Here is a 19,912-nt window from a genome sequence, read left to right on the forward strand (position 1 = left end):
TCTCTCAGTGTCGCTGAAAGCAATTACATGTTGTCCACCTTAGATCTATCTGGGCTGAGTTAAGCACTGCAGGTGAATCCTCCTTTTGATTGCATGCTGCTTCTTAGCATACGCATAAATTATTGGCAGATTGGTCAAGTCACTCCAGAAGGCCCCTCTGAGCCCTGTATCTGCCTTTGCTAATCTGTGTAGTTTCAACATAGTGAGCCTGCAGTGATATATAAAGCATGTTTAAGGGAATATTCTATTTAAATGGACCTTTTTAGCACACTTCAGTGGAAGATTTAATTTGATTTTATTTTTTTAAAGTAATTTCAGCCAATTATTTAGAATTTTTAACTGCCTAGTACAGTGGCAGTTTTTCTCATGGGGGTTCCCAAAGTCAAAATCACACACCTGCAATTGTTTCCTATTTGTAATGTTATTTTCTAATTGAACTTTGTAAGGTATTACAGTTGTGATTTTTTTGTATAGTAAATCTTATTTAACAATATTATGGCAAAGGGTTGACTGTTTAGTGCTTAGGATCTTGAAGAAGTTTAATAATTTAATAGTTGTCTGCAAAAGCGCCCTTGACATTACCTTAGTTACTGGAGTGTGTAAACACAGTTGTGAAATCTTACTGTGATATAAACATTCAGTTTGAGGTGGTACCTATTTGTAACCTTATTGCTCTCTGTAAATTAGATTTGAAAATTAATAAAGGCTCTTTCATTCCCATTCCGAGGTGACTTTCCCACAGTCTTAAGTAAAGAAGACTCTTCTATGAGTTCTGTATTCTTAAAGCATTTCACCTTGATGTAATTCCTAAAAATCTCTATTGTATCCCTTTTACTTTGCAGGTTTATATTAAGTGTTGCTTCAGTATTGCTCATATTAAGTATCCCATTTCTTAAGTGTAATCAAGTTTTGAAATGGAGCAATGCAAGTATAAGGACCAGTGAAAGGCCTAATTAATTAGCAGCTTTTGATATGTAATGTAAAAGGTAGGTAGGAAGATAAATGTACAAAGTGGCTGGCTCTTGGAACCAAAGAGACTATTTCAGCATTACACAAACTGAAAATCCGATCATAAAGATACAAGTTTCAGGTTCAGATACATATCCTGCCTATCACAAGCTTTTCAAATAGACGACATAAAAAGCCTTATATGTGTGTGGCTCGATTTAGAAGACAGGTGTCTGCTAGGGAGGGCAGGAGCCTCCCTCAGAACAAAAATATAGACTTCCTCTCTCTGAATTATTATAATTTTGAAACCAAGGGGCTCTCAGACAGAGATCTGCGGATAGGAATAACAGTTCTTTACTAGTATTTATAACAAGGCAAACAAACAATAACTACAGCGTTAACAACAAAACAGAACTGGGGACCCCGTGACATCCTTCTTGGCTGAGACGGGAAAGGATGGAGGAGAGGCTTTGCTTCACAAACCTTCTCGGGCAGTCAGTCCCGGTGCCCCTGCAGGATTCAATGGAACAGCCAGCTGGAATGGCAGGAATGAGTAGGAATCCTGGGCGGGTGAACTAAAGAGAGAGATGTATCAGCAGCTCTGCAGCAGTGGCTGGCACTGCCGCATGTCCCAGCAGGACAGGGGTGCGAGACCCATGAACGAAGAAGTTAGAAGAAGCAGCAGCTCCATCTGGGTGATGGCGAATTCCCTTCTCTCAGCCGCAACAGCTCCCAGTGAGTGTCCTGCTCTGAAGCTGAAGAGGCCAGACAGTCCCCAGCTGCCCTCGACCTCCCTTTTTCCTGCCCCTCTTCCCCCCTCGGCCCAGCCGAACTCTTTGTGTTTCTCAAGCACCCACTAAGTACCAGGAGTCAGATTTCCTTTCCACTAATGGGTAAAAATTCCATGGGTGAGACAGAGCAAAAGGAAGGACACCTAACCCCCAACAGCATGTTTAAATTATGATGATGGCATAACCATGCTAAGACTGCTGCTACAAGGTTGACACAGCTCTGGTTCAATATATGCTTAGCTAAGATATAAGACTGCCAAATATCCTTTGGGGCCCATAACTCTATGTAGTAAAACAAAATGGACATGTAGGATAAATGCAAAAAGTACACAAGTGCCTCTTAAAATGCAGCTCCTCCACCTCCCATATCTGATCACTCTGTCCTGTCAAGTCAAGGAACTTAGAAGGGTTAAGCATGGAGTTTGATAACTGTTAGCACAGAACTGTTAGCACAGAACACTGCTTTCAGAAGTGATGACTGATTTGACAAAAATGATTTGAGGAAAATATGTTCATTCATTTCTTGCTTAGTGTCTGCTCTGCACATAAGTGAATTATCTTTAATAACTTCAAACAAGTGTTTTGCAGAATTCTGCCAAGCACAGAGGCAGGTGACTTGCAGACTTGAATTGTTTTTTCACCAACAGATTTAGGATAAGATTAACAAATTTCAAATCTACTTGCCTGGGCACTAAAGTTTGCTTGTATGTTTTAAATGCTTTTTATTCAAAATGGAGATTTTAAGGGTATTAGCTCTTATAAACCTTTCCTACTCTTTCATTAAGTGGATGTAATTCCAAGTACAGTATCCTACTGCAATCAATTTTAAAAGTTGATTAAAGCTATGATGTAATTTACTTCTAATTAGGTGTTTTAAATAAAAACAGTTTTCAACATTAACAAGATTATTTGTGTGATGAAAATTCCTATCTGTTTACTCTGGATCAAAGCTAATGGCTGAATAAGGAATTGCATATTGTAGTTTCTTCAGTATTTCTTTTTTCAAGTACTAGAGTTTTTCAATTCCCAGAGGTTACACAGTAATTTGATTCCCTCCTTTTGCTAGAGATACTTTTAAGCAGACCTCCTTACTCCAACCCTGAGTTCTGTGAACCACTGAGAATTTCAGAAGAAATGTCAAACTCCGTCAAATCCCTGGCAAGTCTCAGATTGCTTTTAAAACAACGTGTTTCTTCTCACAGCCAAAACTTTGCACAGCCTAGTTTATAATTTTATATTGTTACATCTAAAATCTTGGTGAGGGGAAAAAGGAAACCAAGGGTTTGTTTAACTCAGAAAAACGACTTGTCACTGCTACATGATAAAATTTGGCTTAATCCAGACCATTATCAAAGCTAAGTAAATGCAAAATAAATGAAGGCATCTGGTCTGCAGAAGCAGCTGCTCGAGTTAATCTCACTGAAGGTCCAATGCAACTTTAAACAAGTCCACTGAGGTAGTACAAACCTTGTGGCAGCATTAGTGGACTGCATGGCAGCTCTTTTTTTTTATAGATAGAACCAACTTTCTAACTGGTTCTTTTTAGAAAGGGGTTTTGTATATAGAGCTGTAACTTAATGTTCAGCTTTAATTATAACACTTTTATTCTCTGTATTAGGGCCTGTTATCAAACATATGTTCTGATTTTGAGTGCTATAAAAAATTATTTAGTATAATACAGGTGTAAAGCACTGAAAAAAATCTTGCCATTCATATATATCCATCCTTGTTTGATTCCCATGCGTTCTAATAAGATATTAATTTGGAATGTCATTGCCATTAGTCATGTGTTAGGATGAAACTTTTTTTGAAAGCAGTTGATTTATTTTTTTCTGTTTGTGTCACTTAGAATGAATTTGTTTTGGTTTGATTTCAGTGTTTCACAGGACTCATTTAATTTCATCAGCTAGGAAAGCAAGTTAAGCAGGAGCCACTGATCTTTCCACAGTAATCTTGGTCAACTCTTCTAGTATTTTCTCTACTGTTTCACATGAAGGCTAATAACTCTCTAACATTCTTGGCTGACACTTCTTCCCTTCCACAGTTACGTGTAAATTTGCAGTGTACAGCAGAAAAAGAGGTCAAAACCTTAGGTCAAAATTCAGTCCCATGAGACTCTTTTGTTAATGCAATAGCATTTGGGTGGAACTTGGTCTTAATCAATACTAAAATTGGCCCCTCCTTTTTTTTTCTTACTTCAGTAAAATCGAAGATGTAATTTTGGAATGAAAACAGCAGCAACTGAGAAAGAAAGGGCTGGTTTTTCAGAGGAAATGTTTATATTTCTTATACTATAAAGTCTTGTACTTTTATATAGTCAAGATCTGCTGTCGTTTTTGTAATAAAAAGAAAAAACACACTATAATAATCCTTTTACTCTGTGGAAGCTTTTCCCTTTTAAGGCTATGAGTGGATGCAAAGGGAAAAAAATTACTACTCCAACTTTGCTTAGCATTCCATAAGCTCCTGTCTGCGTATGGCTTTTATTGAAACTCAGTATTTCTCAATGTGATAGCAAACCACCTGTATGCATATCAATCAGTGAATTACAGCAAGGTATGCATAGGTAATCATTCATGAACCAGATAAATATTTCAAGAAAATTGGTGGAAGTTTCTTGTCTGTTATGCCAATTTTAAACTTACTTTCACAGTGTGCTTTTAAGGAGATTCCTTCTGAGCTGTGTGTTGTTCAGGTGCCAGAGCTTTTCAAATCTGCCACTTTCCTACAGAAAGTCTGTTACCAAGCCAGTTTCTCACCTTGACGGTTGAGCTGGTTGTGAACTCTTGTTGCATTTTGTATCAAGAAATGTTGTGGTTGATATTCAGCATCTCTGCAGCAGAACTACTGTAATCTATTGGGAGCCCACATCTGTGGCCAGGGAGCAGATCCAGCTCTGCAGAGCAGCCTTGCAATTACAGTGGGAGCTCCGAGCTGCAGCCAGCAAATTACTTTCCTAGCACTTGAGAGCTTGGGGTAGAAGATGCCTTTCCTAAGGTCTCCAGGAAAAGATCCCTTGTGCTTGGCTTCTGTGCAGGGTATTTAACACTCAGATTTCAATCTTAATTGTCATGTTCATGAGGGAAACTCCCTGTAGTATTTCTGTGCCTTCAGCATATAAATAAAAATGCCTGCCAATGCTTTAATCTTTCTTTGTGGAATGCAGTCTCTCAGCACTATCAAATGGTTTTCTGCATCACTCCATGACCAAACTATTAAATTATGATGGAAAAGGAAAGCCTGGATGCATTGGAATACTTTTGGATTTTTATTTTTACAGAGAATACGAAATAAGAAAAATCTTAATATAATTGAAAATTGACTTAAACATCTCATATTGAGAGGAATCAAAATCTTGTTTCTCCAAATCATATTTGTTTACTTACAATCTTTTTACCATATAATTTATTTGGGAAAGTACATCTTTTGCACCACAGAAAAACCAAAAACCATAGTGGCAGTGTGGCAGGGGCAATACTTTTTGGAAAAGATTATTTTTTCAGTTTCTTCATTTCCATTTATATTTGTAGTATAAGTTGTTCTAAGAGGTTTGTTTTTATATATATCTATATATAATATATATATATTTATATTTATATATTATTTATATATATAATTTATATTTATATATACAATATATATAAATATTATATATATATATTTATATATTTATATATACACATATATATGTCATAATTAGAGGTCGCATTAAATCATTAACTAAATGGTTGGTTAGAATTCCCTTATTTTGCCCATGTTCTCATGCTGTGATGGTATTTTTTGCATAGATGTATATGATCTCTATTTTCTTAACTTTGAATGGGATAAGGATAGCATGAGGCTTATCAGGTCTTGACTTACATCTGACTATAGATATCCATATACCAGTTCTAACTAAAACACCAGCACAGAAATGCATTGAAGTTTTTAATCAGCATGAGTTTGATTTCCAGTCTGAATCAGAGATTATGGGGTTTTCACTCTGACTGCTCCATTAAATTGGGCAACCCGTTGACCACAGTAGTTGCATGTCCTCTGATAAACTACTCCAGAAGATGCAACTTGATGCAGTAAGATCTCCAGAATGACCATTCCTGTAGTCTCCTCTCAGAATCCTTCATCTGATCTCTGTTAGACTAATACTCAGACCCAAAATTCATCTTCTAACTGGAATTAACTGAATATTTTCAATACCAGTTTCTCCTCAGTTTTAAACTTAAAATGTGATTGCAAGGTACTTTTTTCATTTTATTTCCATTTATTATATGTAAGGGTGAAAAACCTCAACCTGCAAAAAGACTTTTCTTTAGTCTGGTGTAGTCTGTTTTATCTTTCTACAAGTTTTGCAATATAACCAAAAGTGATCTGAAAATGGGGACACAAAATGCTTAATCTGAATGCCTCACAGCTTTAAAAGCAAGAAGGAGATAAGATATGAATGAAAGTGATTAAGATGTGTTCAACACTGATCAGTTCTTTATTTCATACCTCTCACAATACTGCATTAGGGGTCACTGGTTGGAGACAGAAACTACAGAAAACTCCTGAGGGTCCTCAATAAACAGTGTATTTTATTGTCCAGAACCTTCTTGTACAGTGCATTCAAAACTCCCAGGTCTAGACAACTGATTAGTCAAAGTTTTAGCACCACCCAGCTCTCTGACCAGTGATACATCTGCTTTCTAGAGTGAACATAATTAGCTGAAGTCCCTGCTTGGGTTGAAATCCAACCCATCCTTACCCCATGTAAAGACTTGTTTTACTTTTAAGCTAGTTGAGTTTAGGGGTCTGATATAGCCAAATTTATTTGGCAGCTACAGGCAAGCTGCAACAGTGACATCACAAGAGTCAGTCTACGGATGGTAAACAGTGGAGTTAGACTGTTGTGTTGTTGGATCAATCCCAGTTTCTGTCATCAGCCACTGGTGAGTCCTGTCCCTTACCTTCCTATGGGTAGCTGATGACAATGCAGATTCTCCAAGGATCAGTCAAGGTACCTCTGAAGCTATTGCAGACTTGCTTCTTGTGCTCAGAAGCCCAGTTCAGGCTGGGCTTTCTGGGTAAGGTGTCACATGGCCTCAATAACCAGATCTTACAGTAGCCCTAAAGGGCGTGTCCTGAATGCATACTTGGAAAATATGTTCAGAATGATGTGGTGAAAAGGTGGTTCTGTAATGGAAGGTGTATTAAGTAAAGGATTTATTTTATTGTCATTCTCCCTTGCAAAGTCAAGGCAATGAATCATCTTCTCAGACCCCACATAAATCTAGCTCCAGGTTATCCTCAGCAAAAACAGTGAGAAGAGAATTGCCAGTGCCTTTTCATAATTGCAAATTCCTTACAAGGAGGCATTTAGATGCCAGCATCAGAATGTAGCAGACTGTAATGCTTGTGAGAATAAATTTTAATATGTCACTAAAAAACTTTTGGTTCACATGGTTGGTAGTATTCAGTCTCACAGTTAGATAAAACTCATTGTTTTGCGGTGGAAGAAGATTATCTCACTCTTTAAAATTATCAGGTGCAAAAACTTGGAAGAATACATCAGTTTCTTCCATTACTGGGCAGTGCTTCTGCCTTGACTTAAATTTTGCTTGCTTCTGCCTTGAGTTTAAATCATTTTAGGAGAAGGTGTAATAGCCATTTTAGCCTGATGATCCCATGATCCTCTTACTCTGAAGGTTTATTGATCTTACCTAAGTAAGGTATTTATGTGGTCTCAGGTTTATTCCCTCCGTGTCAGGAACCCCATCCAAGGTATGTTCTATCCCAGCTGATTCAGTAATAGAGGTAATTAATTTTAAAGGTAAACCCGAAAGTGTAAGTTGATTCCTGTTAATTACACTGCTCTGTCAAAGCACAGACTGCTAAGGAAAGCCTTGAGCAACTAGTGTTCTTGCTGCTTATATTTATAAATGTCTGAGTCTGTGTTCCTAAGGCCTTCCTTCAGCATTTTCCTCCTAAAACATTCGGATTTTTTTAGGGTTTGTATTTGTAACCTATATACAATGATGATGATAATGATGATGATGGTAATAATTCTTCTCTTTTGGTTGAAAACTTTTATAGCTGTAAAATCAAAAGTCAATTCTGCCATTCAAAGTTAGATGTGGGGCCAAGCTGCTGTCCTTTTGGAAGGAGAGTAGGGAGGAATAGGACTGGATTCTGTGGAAGAGAATGCATGCTGGCAAGGGGATGGTCATGATGAATCAGGCTTCCTCTTCCAGCTACTCCTGGGAGGGTGCTGAGCTAAAATAAAGACTGGTTCTTCAGAACAGCAAATTGTCCTTCAGCTTCCCCCAGCAATAAGACCTGCCCAGCAGCAGCAGGCTCTTGGAACAGCACAAGTCACATGTGCTTTTCTAGCAAATACACAAACACATAAATATGGGAATGGAAAGCAGGGTTTCTTCTGCTCCTAGCAAGGCAGCAATTTCTCGCCTTTTTTCTGTGTGGCACAATTGCAGTGACCTTGATCTTTGCAGATGTGCCTTGAGAACTTTGGCTCTTTATTTCTCATCTTTTTCTTTGGCATGTGATGAATTGCAGCAGAAGGGATTTTGGTTTTTTTAAACTCCAGTAAATCTCCTTGTTAGTTGCACTATTAAGCTTACTGTTTCCATATAAAAATCACAGTATTCTGTAACTTTGTGTAGTTAAATATTTACAAAATATAGTATTATTTGCTGAAGTTTGGGAAAGTACTACTGTATCAGGTTGTGGAGGAAGCCTTTTTGGTTGTGGTTACCAAAAACCCAAGATAGTTACTTCCATTACAGTGAAGATTACTGGGCTGGGGTTTTGTTCTCTCAACATGTATCTATCAACAGTGAAAGTTTTAGTGTAAATCAGAACCTGTTGGCTGCTACTAGTTTTTATTAATTTTACTTAAAAATCTTTTAAAATCTGAAGATCAAGCCCTAAAAAATTCCTTGTAATACTTCTTCATTCCATATGTGCTTCACACCCTGTGTAGGCCTAAATCAGTTTTTAGGCAGATCTCTTGAGAAATTTTCAGCACTGCTGTGACTACATGTTTTGTATTTAAAGCTGTATTCCCACTGCAAAAGTTGGCAGGTGTCATTCAGCCCCATCTACAATGTAGTCTGTTTTATTTTTGATAGAAACAGCTAAATTAAACATGAATGCTGTGAAATATATTGGTTTGGATTTGGTTTCTTTAAACAAAAAAGCATTCAAACTTGTTTTGGAGAAGTGTTAATTGTTAGTCACTTTGTTTTTTGTAGGAGTTCTCTGGAATCTATCCTCCTGTGATGCACTGAAAATGCCAATCATCCAGGATGCCCTTGCAGTGTTGACCAATGCAGTGATCATTCCTCACTCTGGATGGGAAAACTCTCCACTCCAGGATGATCATAAAATACAACTCCATTCATCACAGGTGCTGCGCAATGCCACTGGGTGCCTAAGGTGAGTGCTTCAAAACCTTTGCTTTATCTTAATTATCTTGCTTTTGTTTGAATTGGTATTTCTCATTCTTAGTCATCTATAAATGAAATAATTGGTTTGTCTGTCAGCAAAGATGATGACTTCCAGTGATGTAAATTTAAGCTGGAAATTAATTAGAATACAAGCTTCAGGTCATTAAAAATTATGTTTAGAAGGGCTGTTGGAGTTTTCCTGTTTTTATTTTCTGAGCTGCTTTCATCCAAGCTTATATATTAAATATATTTTCTCACTTGTAGATTTGTCCTGTTTCCCCAATTGCTTAAATAAAGTCAATATGTTCTCGCTATTACATCCAACTTAATCAGAACAAAAAATAATAATGATGTTCACAAAAAGTAACATGTCTTAAAGGTTCCAGATGCCATTACTGGAGTTGAGATAATGTGATAAATATACAAAGTAGATTTTTTTATGTTCTGGGAAGATGAGAATTTCAGTAAGAGACCAACCAGTTTAACAATTTTCAATCATAAGACTTAAATAGATCCTTACCAAATATGATAACTATTTATGTTTGTGTTCTATGCCAAATTTGTATATGCAATGCAAAGGTGCATTTATATAAATATGTGCAATTTGATCTGTCCATTCCTAAAAGTCACTGTAGATGTGAGAATGAGAGTAGAAGAAGAGTTTCAGTTCTGATAAAATCTTACTAAAGGATTGAGTCATAGCAATTTCTGAATTCCAGTGCATATAATTTTTGTGAAATATTTTAAGATAATAGGCAGGTTCCTTCAAGTATAGATTTTTTTCTCCAGGTATATTGGAGAAAATAATCTGTAATCTATCCCAGAGACATAAAAGTAGATTAGTAAATAATTTTACATACAACACAGAAAGTAACATAGTGAATATATGTGTCAGTAAAGCAATCTGTATTGTATGCTGCATCTGAAGCAGATATACATTAAAGAACTAAATAAAAAAGAAAGTTGATAGGAGGCAGAGTAAAATAGCAGTAATTTTTACATATCTGTAGCAAGCACCTTTTTGTCTTTGTGCTTTTTCATCAAATGAAATGTCTTCCTTTCCAAAGTTATATTTGAAAAGTTTAAGGGAAAAAGCAATAAATATTATTGACAGTTTATATGCAATCAGAAGAGAATGAAAAATAGATAATAACTTCCATATTGCAATTATGGAATTAAATGCAGTATTGCAGTATTTGGCTTGTGATTATATGAATACCAGCTGTCTTGGGGTATGTGACTGAAGCCAGGTATTTCTGCCTGAGTTGTTTTTACTCTTTTTTAAAAGAGTTTATGGTATAATTGTGTTGCATTGCATTCAAATCACTACCAAAAAGAAGTTGCCATAATCACTAGGAGGTGACAGAAGGTGTTTACATGAAGACCTTTGCTGCATTGAAAGTCTCACATTTCCAGTATTTAATGTGTCTCAGTTAAAGAGCTGCCTCTGAAATAAACATCTGTTGCTAATTTGGGGCTTAGTGTCCCGTCTCTGAACGAGCATGTCCACTGTTGATCCCCCCTCACCATAAGTTCCATCTTCCTGTTAATTTTTCTTGACTGCTTCTCAGGGACCGATGTTCATCCCTGATCCTGCAAACCTCAGATTTTCCTACCTCTTACTTGATGGATTCATTGCACACTGGTCTTGAAATCTTTCTTGTTTCTTTTTTTTTTCTTGTGAATGTATGTGCACGGCCATTTGCAAACTGATGTGAGCTTACTGTAGCCTGCATTCTGGGTCAGCCTGAGGACTGGGGGCCACGTGAGAAGGGTACGTTGCCTGATCTAATACACACTGCTTTGCAGCAAGGCTTACTACCAAGCGCTTAATGGGATGCTGTCATAGCAGAATGGCTTCTGGTCAGCTCGTGCAAAATAAGCTCATATCTGCCTGCAAAAGACTGTGCATAAGTCCTGAATCCCTCCCAGGTAGCTGTAGCAGCAGCTCAAACTGCTGTCCTGAGCAGGCTGGTCTCCCTTCTAAGCCCAGGCCCTTCAATCATAATACAGCTCATTAATATCTTTCTGATACCAAACCCTCACTATTTCTCAAATGCATCTTTTTATCCTCTCTAATGGATTCATATATTTTTTGGCCTCCATCCATCTTTTTTAGACAGTTTCATCCCACTGAGTCTGTGTGGATGCTCTTTGGCAGAGCAAGACCATTTGGAGAGGGTTGAAACTTGATTCTACTTCACACCGACAGTAACTTTTCTTGATTACTTTTCCCCGGTCACTGTTGAAAATATCTCTCTCTATGCAAAATTTCAAATTTGAGATTGTGCAAGAAAGAAAAGCACAAGCTTACCCCTGAGATGGTAACTGGTTTCTTCTGTTGAGTTAATGTAATATAATGATTAGAAAATTCTGTGAAGGAGATTGGAGTCCTGCATGCTTTGTTCAGTTGAAATACCCAACCCCCCTAAATAAACTGAACAGCTTTCACAGTTTCCACTTGGGTTTAGTTACAAGCCCTGTATTTCTGTTTCAAGATCTCATTGGACAAGGGAGGTAAATTAAGAAGATGTAATGTGGTTGCTGGCTGAGGTTGTGCTGTGCTTATCTGCTAAATGGAAAGTCCATTGTCAACTTCCATGGGAGAATTTCTTCTACGACTCTGGTTTGGTTGTCCTCTGCTCTTTTCTTTTTGTACTTTTGCTAGGGCTCATTTTGAGGGGACACAGTTAAAATTCACTTGGATCAGTATTATTAGTGACAATGCTCAGGATCAGAGGAAGAGTAGTGGTGTTCAGGATACTTGAAAAATTCTGAGTATCTAACGTTGGCAGATTTTAGAGACATCAAGTTGTATTATATAGTTTTAATGTTAATAAATATGCCAGGAGGATTTGGGTTTGGGGTTTTTTTCAGTCTTTGGTTGTCTGGTGTATTCACTGCTGAAAACTTTAAATAATATCTGAGAGCTGATGTAATATAGTCCATCCCATATACAACGCTTTTAAGTAGTTTGCAATTGCAATTATACAGGAATAGTCAGATCTTTGTTTTGTGTTTTTATCACAACAGTACATTAATTATTCTTTCTGCTGATCTTTGCTTTTCTCAGTTTCTTGATGGGAATTTCTTATGATTTTTCAACTACAAAGTTGGTTATTACCTGCAATTTTTCATACTCATGTCTGCTTCTCATTATCTTCTTAACCGCATTCTTAAGTCTGTAACTCCAGTCACCCAGTAATGCAGCTGAAATCACATAAAAAGTAGCAGCAATGTCAGAACTTCTCCTCTTATTTTCTCTTTTCCTTAAAAACTATTCGTATTTGCAAACTGCACTTTGCACATTTTTCTGATTTGAAAAAAGAAAGTAGTTTTAATACAATAATGTACAAATTAATTTTACATAACTGAACACTTTGAAATTGCTTAGATATTTCAAAACTCTAAATATAGCACTATGGCTGTCACTTACTAATTTAATCTAAATATTCATCTTCTCATAAATTGCCAGACCTCAGTGTGACATCTTGGAGTAATCACCCAATTTAGTTGCCTCCCCACTGAGATACTAGTACTTTACCTCATTAAGCTCTGGTAGACTTCTTTTTTTTGTTCTGTATTTTAGCTGTGACTCTTTTACTTGCGTTTGGGAAATACTATATCCTTGATTTATAGTTTCTGATTCAATTAAACTTACTAGGGATAGTCAAGTGAAAACTGAATTTGTAATCCCAGTTTTTTATGGGAGGGGGTTTGCAACCCCAATCTGAAATTTAAAAATCAACAGGAGAGAAATTGGATAATGTTGTCTTTACCTGAAACTTCAAGCTTACTTACTACAAAACTATAAATCCCTGTCCACAGATTTATTTGAAACAAACCACAGACAAAAATATTTTCAAGAATTTTTGCCTCATGTACAATCTGGAACCTTGTTTTTCTGTTATTTTAAAATTAATTTAAGTTAATATAATATCATCTGAGAACTTTAAAGAATTTTAAGACTAGAGTGTTTTAAAATTCTAGTGTGGCTTTAGACACAAAATTATAAAATGTTTTTTCTTTCTTCCATGTTGTATTTAATCTTTAATCATACAATGAAAGTACAGGGGCATAATAATGTGATAATCAAAGACCTGTTAAATTATTTATCTCATCTCATTAGTTGATCAGGAATTGTATGGGAGTATCATTCAAGTAGTTATTTATTTAGAAAGCCCCATATCTTTCCAATTTTCATACTTCATATTTTCTTACCTGTAAAACCTTTAACGCAATATCTTTAATTATTTTTCAACCAAATAAATATGTAACAAGCTCTCAAAGTAGAAGAGCAAAGGGGAAAAGTGTTTTTAAAATATGACTTGAATAACTGACCCAGTAGTATTTTTTTAGATAGATCAACTTTTGGAAGGAAAAATTTGCCTTGTTAAAACAATTTGTGTTAGTTGTGAAACCTGAATATCAAACATTTTCAACTGGTTTGGGGGTGAGTGATGTATTTCACTGACATATGCATCTAATGCTTTTGTCTCACTATCTTATTTCTCCTCCAGTTCTCGTCTAAACATCCAAAATCAATTGACTCCTTTTCTTAGGAAGTTCTGTACTCTGTTTTCAATAGAACATTCTGCAGCATACTGACAAAATAAGAACATGGGAACAGCATCAAATAAATGACACAGACTATATTATTCATCATTGTTTCATTTACAGAGAAGCATATATGTAGACACATGTATGTGAAACATGTTTGAGAATAAACTGATATATTTATGTATGTGCATATGTGTAGATGTGTTTATGTTGTGTACATTCAGATATAGAAGGGATGATTATGGAAGCCATAATACCTTTCTGTCTTTCCTGACTGGTGCAAGCTTTGAATATCTGCTGTTGAGTATAAATGGAGCTGGCTTCTTACAGTAGGACCAGGACTGTTGTTGCTGTGATTCTCCTCCTGTTAACAGAGAAGTCACGTTTTGTCCATCCCTGTTGTTGCTGTGGTGGATATAGAAATTTTTGACTTATCAACCCACCTCAGTCCTTCCTGTGCTTTTCTAGAACCCAGAGCTCTTCTCAGGCTCTAGCCATGCAATTTTGTCCATCAGAAAGCCCATGTTTTCTGTCATAAAGAAACCAGTCAGAATGCAAAGTTAGGGCAAAACTCAAATGAATTGTGTATTTCCACAGACAGCCAATTCAAGGGAGAGACTGTTACTCCAAGCTGTTCCCACAAGCCAAAATAAATAAGAGTTAGTCTATAGGAAAATCTGTATTTCAGCTTTTCAAGAATCTAGGTTTCAGTCTAGAAAAGTCACAAACCAGCTGAGAGGCTGCAACGATTGCATCCCAGTTAAGCCTAAAGTTTTGACGGTGAATTTCTGCAAGATATTAAAGAGATTGTTCCTTCCTGAATGCTGCAATTGTTCAGAAATGTCGCTGAAATAAAAGTCTAATGTTAAGACACAAGGGGAGAGAGAGATTTTGGTAGGAATAGATCAGTGTCCTCTGATTACTGCTGTAATATTTTTATTCAGAAGATACCCAGGGGAAAAGTACCAACAGAATTAAATGTGTAGTTGTGTCAGATATTTAAGCACCCTACTTTTTCTTGACAGTGTAGTTATTCCTAATTTGCGTATTCATGAATCAATTTATAAGGTTTATACAAGGTCATACTGTATTAATTATAGCAGTGGCATTCAAACAGCACTCTGAAGTGTAGTGCTTTTAATGCTTCTTCAGCATTCCTGGTAAAAGCATTATTTCAATATATCAAATTGATGCTCCCAATTCTATATAGCTCTGGAAGTTTATTCTGGGCTCAAGCTGATGAAAATCTTAAACAGAAATTTTCATTTTAAAGTGATATTATGGAATGCCCTTTGTATTCTTTTTTGGTCTGAAAAAGAATACAGCATAATTCCAGACACTTTTTACTTTCTTGTACTTAAAACCATAGAAGCATTGGTGGCATACCTCCTTCCTGCATCATTTTATCTGATAAAAGAGAGGCTGGGCTGTTCTGCCTTCAAATGCAGAACTAATTCCCAATGTATTGATTTTGCACAAAGTTAGCCAAAAAGTGATGTCTCAACATGTATGTTCAAAATACTATGTAAGTGGTTCCTGGGCAAAGGAAGCTCACTCATGGGTCAGTGGGGCTTCATGTTTGGATACCAAATAGAAATACTGGGCCTATATGTTGAGAGTCTGCTAACTGAGAACCTAGCTGAAATTTAGTTCCTGTTCTTCAATTGACATATTTTATTCTCTTTAACATGAATGTACGTGGATCTTTTCAGGAAAAACATCCACAACTTAACTGGGTGTTATGCAATTAAAAGTATTTACTTATTGCTATGGCAGGGGTGTGTTCTTCCTGTATTTAATTTACTGTTTCTAGAAATTACAGACCTACACGTGAAAAGAATGAATATGCCTTTTGCATCTTAAGATATTCTTGGGCTTAGCAACAATGACAAAATTATAAAGTATTGCTTCTAAGACTGAATGGCTTCTGATGCACCCTAGCCTTGAATGTGGGAGATGTTGAATATCTCAAGTATATTTTGAATGACTGACTATTTTTCCAGCTTTTGATGATTTTAATTCCTTTCAGGTTGTATGCCTACTGTTAATTAGTGCCTAATATGAAAATTAAATGTCCATTCTTATTTGCATAGTTAGGTAGTGTTTATTTTCATTTCCTTCTGACAGAGGTTTAAGCCTTGTGGATGGCTTTGTGAAATGGCTTCAGCTTTGTTGTTTGGTTTTTCTTCATTTCAGAACAGTTTTTATTTATGCAGTAACAAGTGTTAGCTTGGCAGACAGTGTAATAATGTATGATCTGAGTCTTAATGTCCTGCTGGCTTGATTTTAGCTGACTCTTAAGCACAGCTGACAGTAATAAGTCTCCTCACTGGCCAGCTGCAGAGCTGAGTATCACGGTGCCAAAGAGGTTTTCTTTTTGGGAAGAGCCAAAGCATATGTGGTACCACATGTATTTTAGAGTGCATCCATGCAGTCGCTGTGTGGGAAGATAAAGAGATGGAGACAATTTTTTCTTGGCTGTCTGGGCCCATTGAGTAGAGTAACTAAGTGTGAGTGGGAATCAAGGTGTACCTCTGTTGTGGCTTTGCTGACTATCAAAAATTCTAAATAGTCGTTTTTGAATGGGTACTTTGAAAAACTCATGTAGTGTGGCTCCACAGAAAATATTATTTGTCTCAGCATGAGAGAAAAGCTGATTGTGACAATTCTGTGTCTTCACTCATGGTCACAGTGATTGATGGTAGAGGGTGATGTTTTATTTACCCAAGAAAGATGAGAAACACAGTCATTCAGAGTTTGTATGCCCACTCAATTTTACCAGAGATAATAAAATAATACTCAATAAGTTTGGGTGCTTATCATGTGACTGCTGTATAGACTAGGTTTTCTCTTCTTTAAACTATTTGCATTACTAGGCAATATGAAAAAGGAGCATGTAAAAACACACGGTTCTGCAAAGTGAAGGAAAGACAGGGTGTACTTCTGGAACTTTCCCTTTTCATCTCATGACAAATGGCTTCAAATCTGAAGAAATTTTGCCTGGAAATGAAAGGATCATTTGGTCTCTGCTCAGTCTGAGGATTTGCAGTAGAGAGATGTATTTGAAGTATGCTGAGCTTGCTTCAGCCTTCTGGATAAGCCAGCCAACATCACAGAGTAAAGTTTTATCACCTCCTTTCAGGATGTTGTGGGCATGTGAACTCCTGTGGGGCAGGCACAGGAGTAATTAATGCGAGCAACTCAAGTAGAGCCAGTGCTCAAATCTTCTCCTGTGAGAAGGCTTTGATGATGTTCTACATGTCTGCAAGTAGGTGAGCTATTGAGAGCTGGTGAGAAATACTCTCTCTGGGAGTAAATGAAGCCCCAAGAGCTGCAGTCCCTACTAAAGACATTCACAAACTTTGCAGCTTTCATCTGTTAGGGAAATATTTTCCCAAGAACTCTCCTGATGAAGTAAATTAATAAAAATACAGCTCCTGGGGGGTGCGATAAAACAGGCTGGACACTGCCAGGCCTGCGTAGTTTGCAGTCAACTCAGATATCTGAGCTGAACACTGAAAAGCAGATAATTTCCGAATACATTTTGTGAAACTTTGCCTAGTGAGTGTTGAGATTACATTCTTGTTATCATCACTGCAAATCTCCATAGAGGAGTTCTAGCACTTTGGAAGATTTTTCACTGATCTCCTTTGATGAAGAGAGGGCAGTCTAGTAAGAACACATTGAGAAATGGAGATAAAGACCTCCAATTGCAATAAAAATGGATTCCCCCCTTTCTGGGAGGATTAGTGGACAGTTAATTTGAGGGTAAATGGAAGCTTCTGTAAACACTGAAGTAAAAAGCAAGTGATGCTTTTCACTAATTCATTCAATTTCACTAATTTTATCCAATTTGAATAATTCTGTGGTCATGATATAAACTAACACACAAGTGAAATGTTTCAAAGCTTGAGCAAGATGGTGCTGATTTCCAGATACAGCTTGCTGATACACAGCCTTGCAAACACTGCCTCAGAAAGGCAAAACCAGCACAAAAGGAGAGGATTTTTGTGTGTTCTGCCAGCAAAATCTGTGCTACATTTCTGCCTAATATGGAAAACAGGGTTGGCAGATCACCCTCTTCAAAAATCAGAGATACTGGGGGGTTTGTATTTCAGGTGTTTATTTCCTACTGTATTCCCTAAATTAGCTTCATATACAGTATTTTCAAGGTCTTTATTACTGGTGGGAAAGTTTTCTTGGGAAAGAAAGAATACATTCAGTAAAAGAAGTTAGGAGTCCAGTATTTTAAATGCATAAATGCAGTGTACTTTGAAAATATTCAACATCTGCATGATAGATGTCCATTTACAAGAGCATATAGTGACAGAGGAAAATGGTTTAAAACTGAGAGATGATTTAGATTAGATGTTAGAAGGAAATTCTTTACTATGAGGGTGGTAGGGCAGTGAAACTGGTTGTCCTGAGAAGTTGTGGATGCCCCATCCCTGGAAGTGCTCAAGGCCAGGCTAGATGGGGCTTTGAGCAATGTGGGATAGTGGAAAGTGTCCCTGCCCATGGCAGGGAGGCTGCAGACAGATGGTCTTTAAGGCCCCTTCCAGATTATTTTATGATTCTATAATAGTATTTTTAGCTAGGATTGCACACTCCATGCAGACAATTTCTGTGACAAAGTACTTTTGAAGTATTTGTCCTAGTGTAGCTTTTTTACATTCACAGCTTGTTTCTTTTTGTCAGGTAGCCATATATTGCACTTAATTGCTTACAGCTTCAGCATTTTCTCTTGAAGGACAGTAGTGTTGTGAAATGCCTCCTCTTCTCCCCCTGCTGTCATTCATCCATCTTTATATTGGATTAACCATGTACAAAAGAACAGTATTTGGAAATTGTTTCAAAAAAGATGATCACAAGGGGGCACAGTATAAGTATTGGGCCTATGCAAATGTGAGTTTAGGGATTTTTTTAATCCCCTAATAAAGTAAAAATACCCACTAGGATGGATAATAAAAATATTTATTTACAAAAAAATTATTTAATTCCCTGTGTTCACTTTATATAATTGATTTGCACTGAGTAAGTTTTTTAGTCAACTAGTCAAATTGATTTTGATACCTGCTGGGTTTGGTTGCTAGACTTCATGTTAAGGAGTCTCTTCTAATCAATGTAAATATGAGAAAATGCACAATATTGTTTGCACTTTTAGTAGTTACTTAGGTGTTAGAGTCAGCTGTCTATGCTCACGGTCCGATTGTACAGGTGGGCACTTGCAGTCAGTGCAGAGAGAGATCTACAGCTGGCTGGCCTTGGGCACAGCTTGTGACCTCAGAAGTATTTAAGTTTCATCAACCCACAGAAATAAGAGCAATATTATTTTTAGTTAACACAGTGGGAGGTCATCCTTTTTATAGGCCATGTGATAGAGGGAGCAGAGCAGAGAGTAGTGTTTCTGTTTACATCCACCGACAGCATTACCAGGAGCAAACATTTGTGAGTTCATATGAATATTTTCTGTGCATAAGAGAAGGATCAACTGGTACAAATACAAGAATCAACTGAGACGCATTCAAGAAGGAGGGTTCAGCTTTATTAATTTAACATCGAGGAGAGTGATGTAACTAGGGTGGTATCTTCTATGCTGGATATCAATCTGTTTTGGAAACAGCGTAGTCCTCCTTAGCCCACTCTTTGGTGGAATTGTATCACCCTTCGCTGTCACTACGTTGCAGAGGTTACTGAGGACACCCGGTCTGCACGCAAGGCAGATCACAGCAAAATCAGCAGGAGTGTGGCTGCCACTGGAAACACCAGCACTGAAACAGGGAAGAGGAAAATTCGTATGAATTATACCATTTTCTGAACTAAAATTTTATACCATTTACTGAAATGACATGGGAGTTTGTTTTTACAAGAACAATATGTTTGCTTTTTTTGTTTCCTTTACCTTTTAGATAATTGGTAGTTTCGTTTTTGCCTTCACCTACGTTACAGAAGAGTCAGCTTAAAGAGTCCTTCGGCACTGAATTACTCAAAAATTTTCAATATCTTTTTTTTAATTATTTTTATTTGGGCTTTAATAAAAAAAACCTGGAGTACCTAAAGTGAAATAGGCAGCATTTCCAGCTTGAAGGATTTCAGGGAAAAACGTGGTCTTTCTTTGATTATAAAAGTAATTTATGTCTTGGTTTAGGTGTCATATAACTAGACACCTGA

The 19,912-nt window shown here is 36.9% G+C and overlaps 1 protein-coding gene across 4 annotated transcripts in view; it reads left to right on the forward strand.

The window, feature by feature from the left end:
- The window catches only part of CTNND2 (catenin delta 2), a 691,061-nt gene that overhangs the window by 550,323 nt on the left and 120,826 nt on the right, over positions 1-19,912 (forward strand). For all 4 annotated transcript variants that reach the window (XM_058831646.1, XM_058831649.1, XM_058831647.1 and 1 more), the window contains one exon: positions 8,987-9,170. In XM_058831646.1, the coding sequence (XP_058687629.1) occupies positions 8,987-9,170 (184 nt within the window). The remainder of the gene's footprint in view (positions 1-8,986; positions 9,171-19,912) is intronic.

This window comes from Poecile atricapillus, chromosome 2 (assembly GCF_030490865.1).
Source record: "Poecile atricapillus isolate bPoeAtr1 chromosome 2, bPoeAtr1.hap1, whole genome shotgun sequence".
NCBI classification, from domain to species: domain Eukaryota; kingdom Metazoa; phylum Chordata; class Aves; order Passeriformes; family Paridae; genus Poecile; species Poecile atricapillus.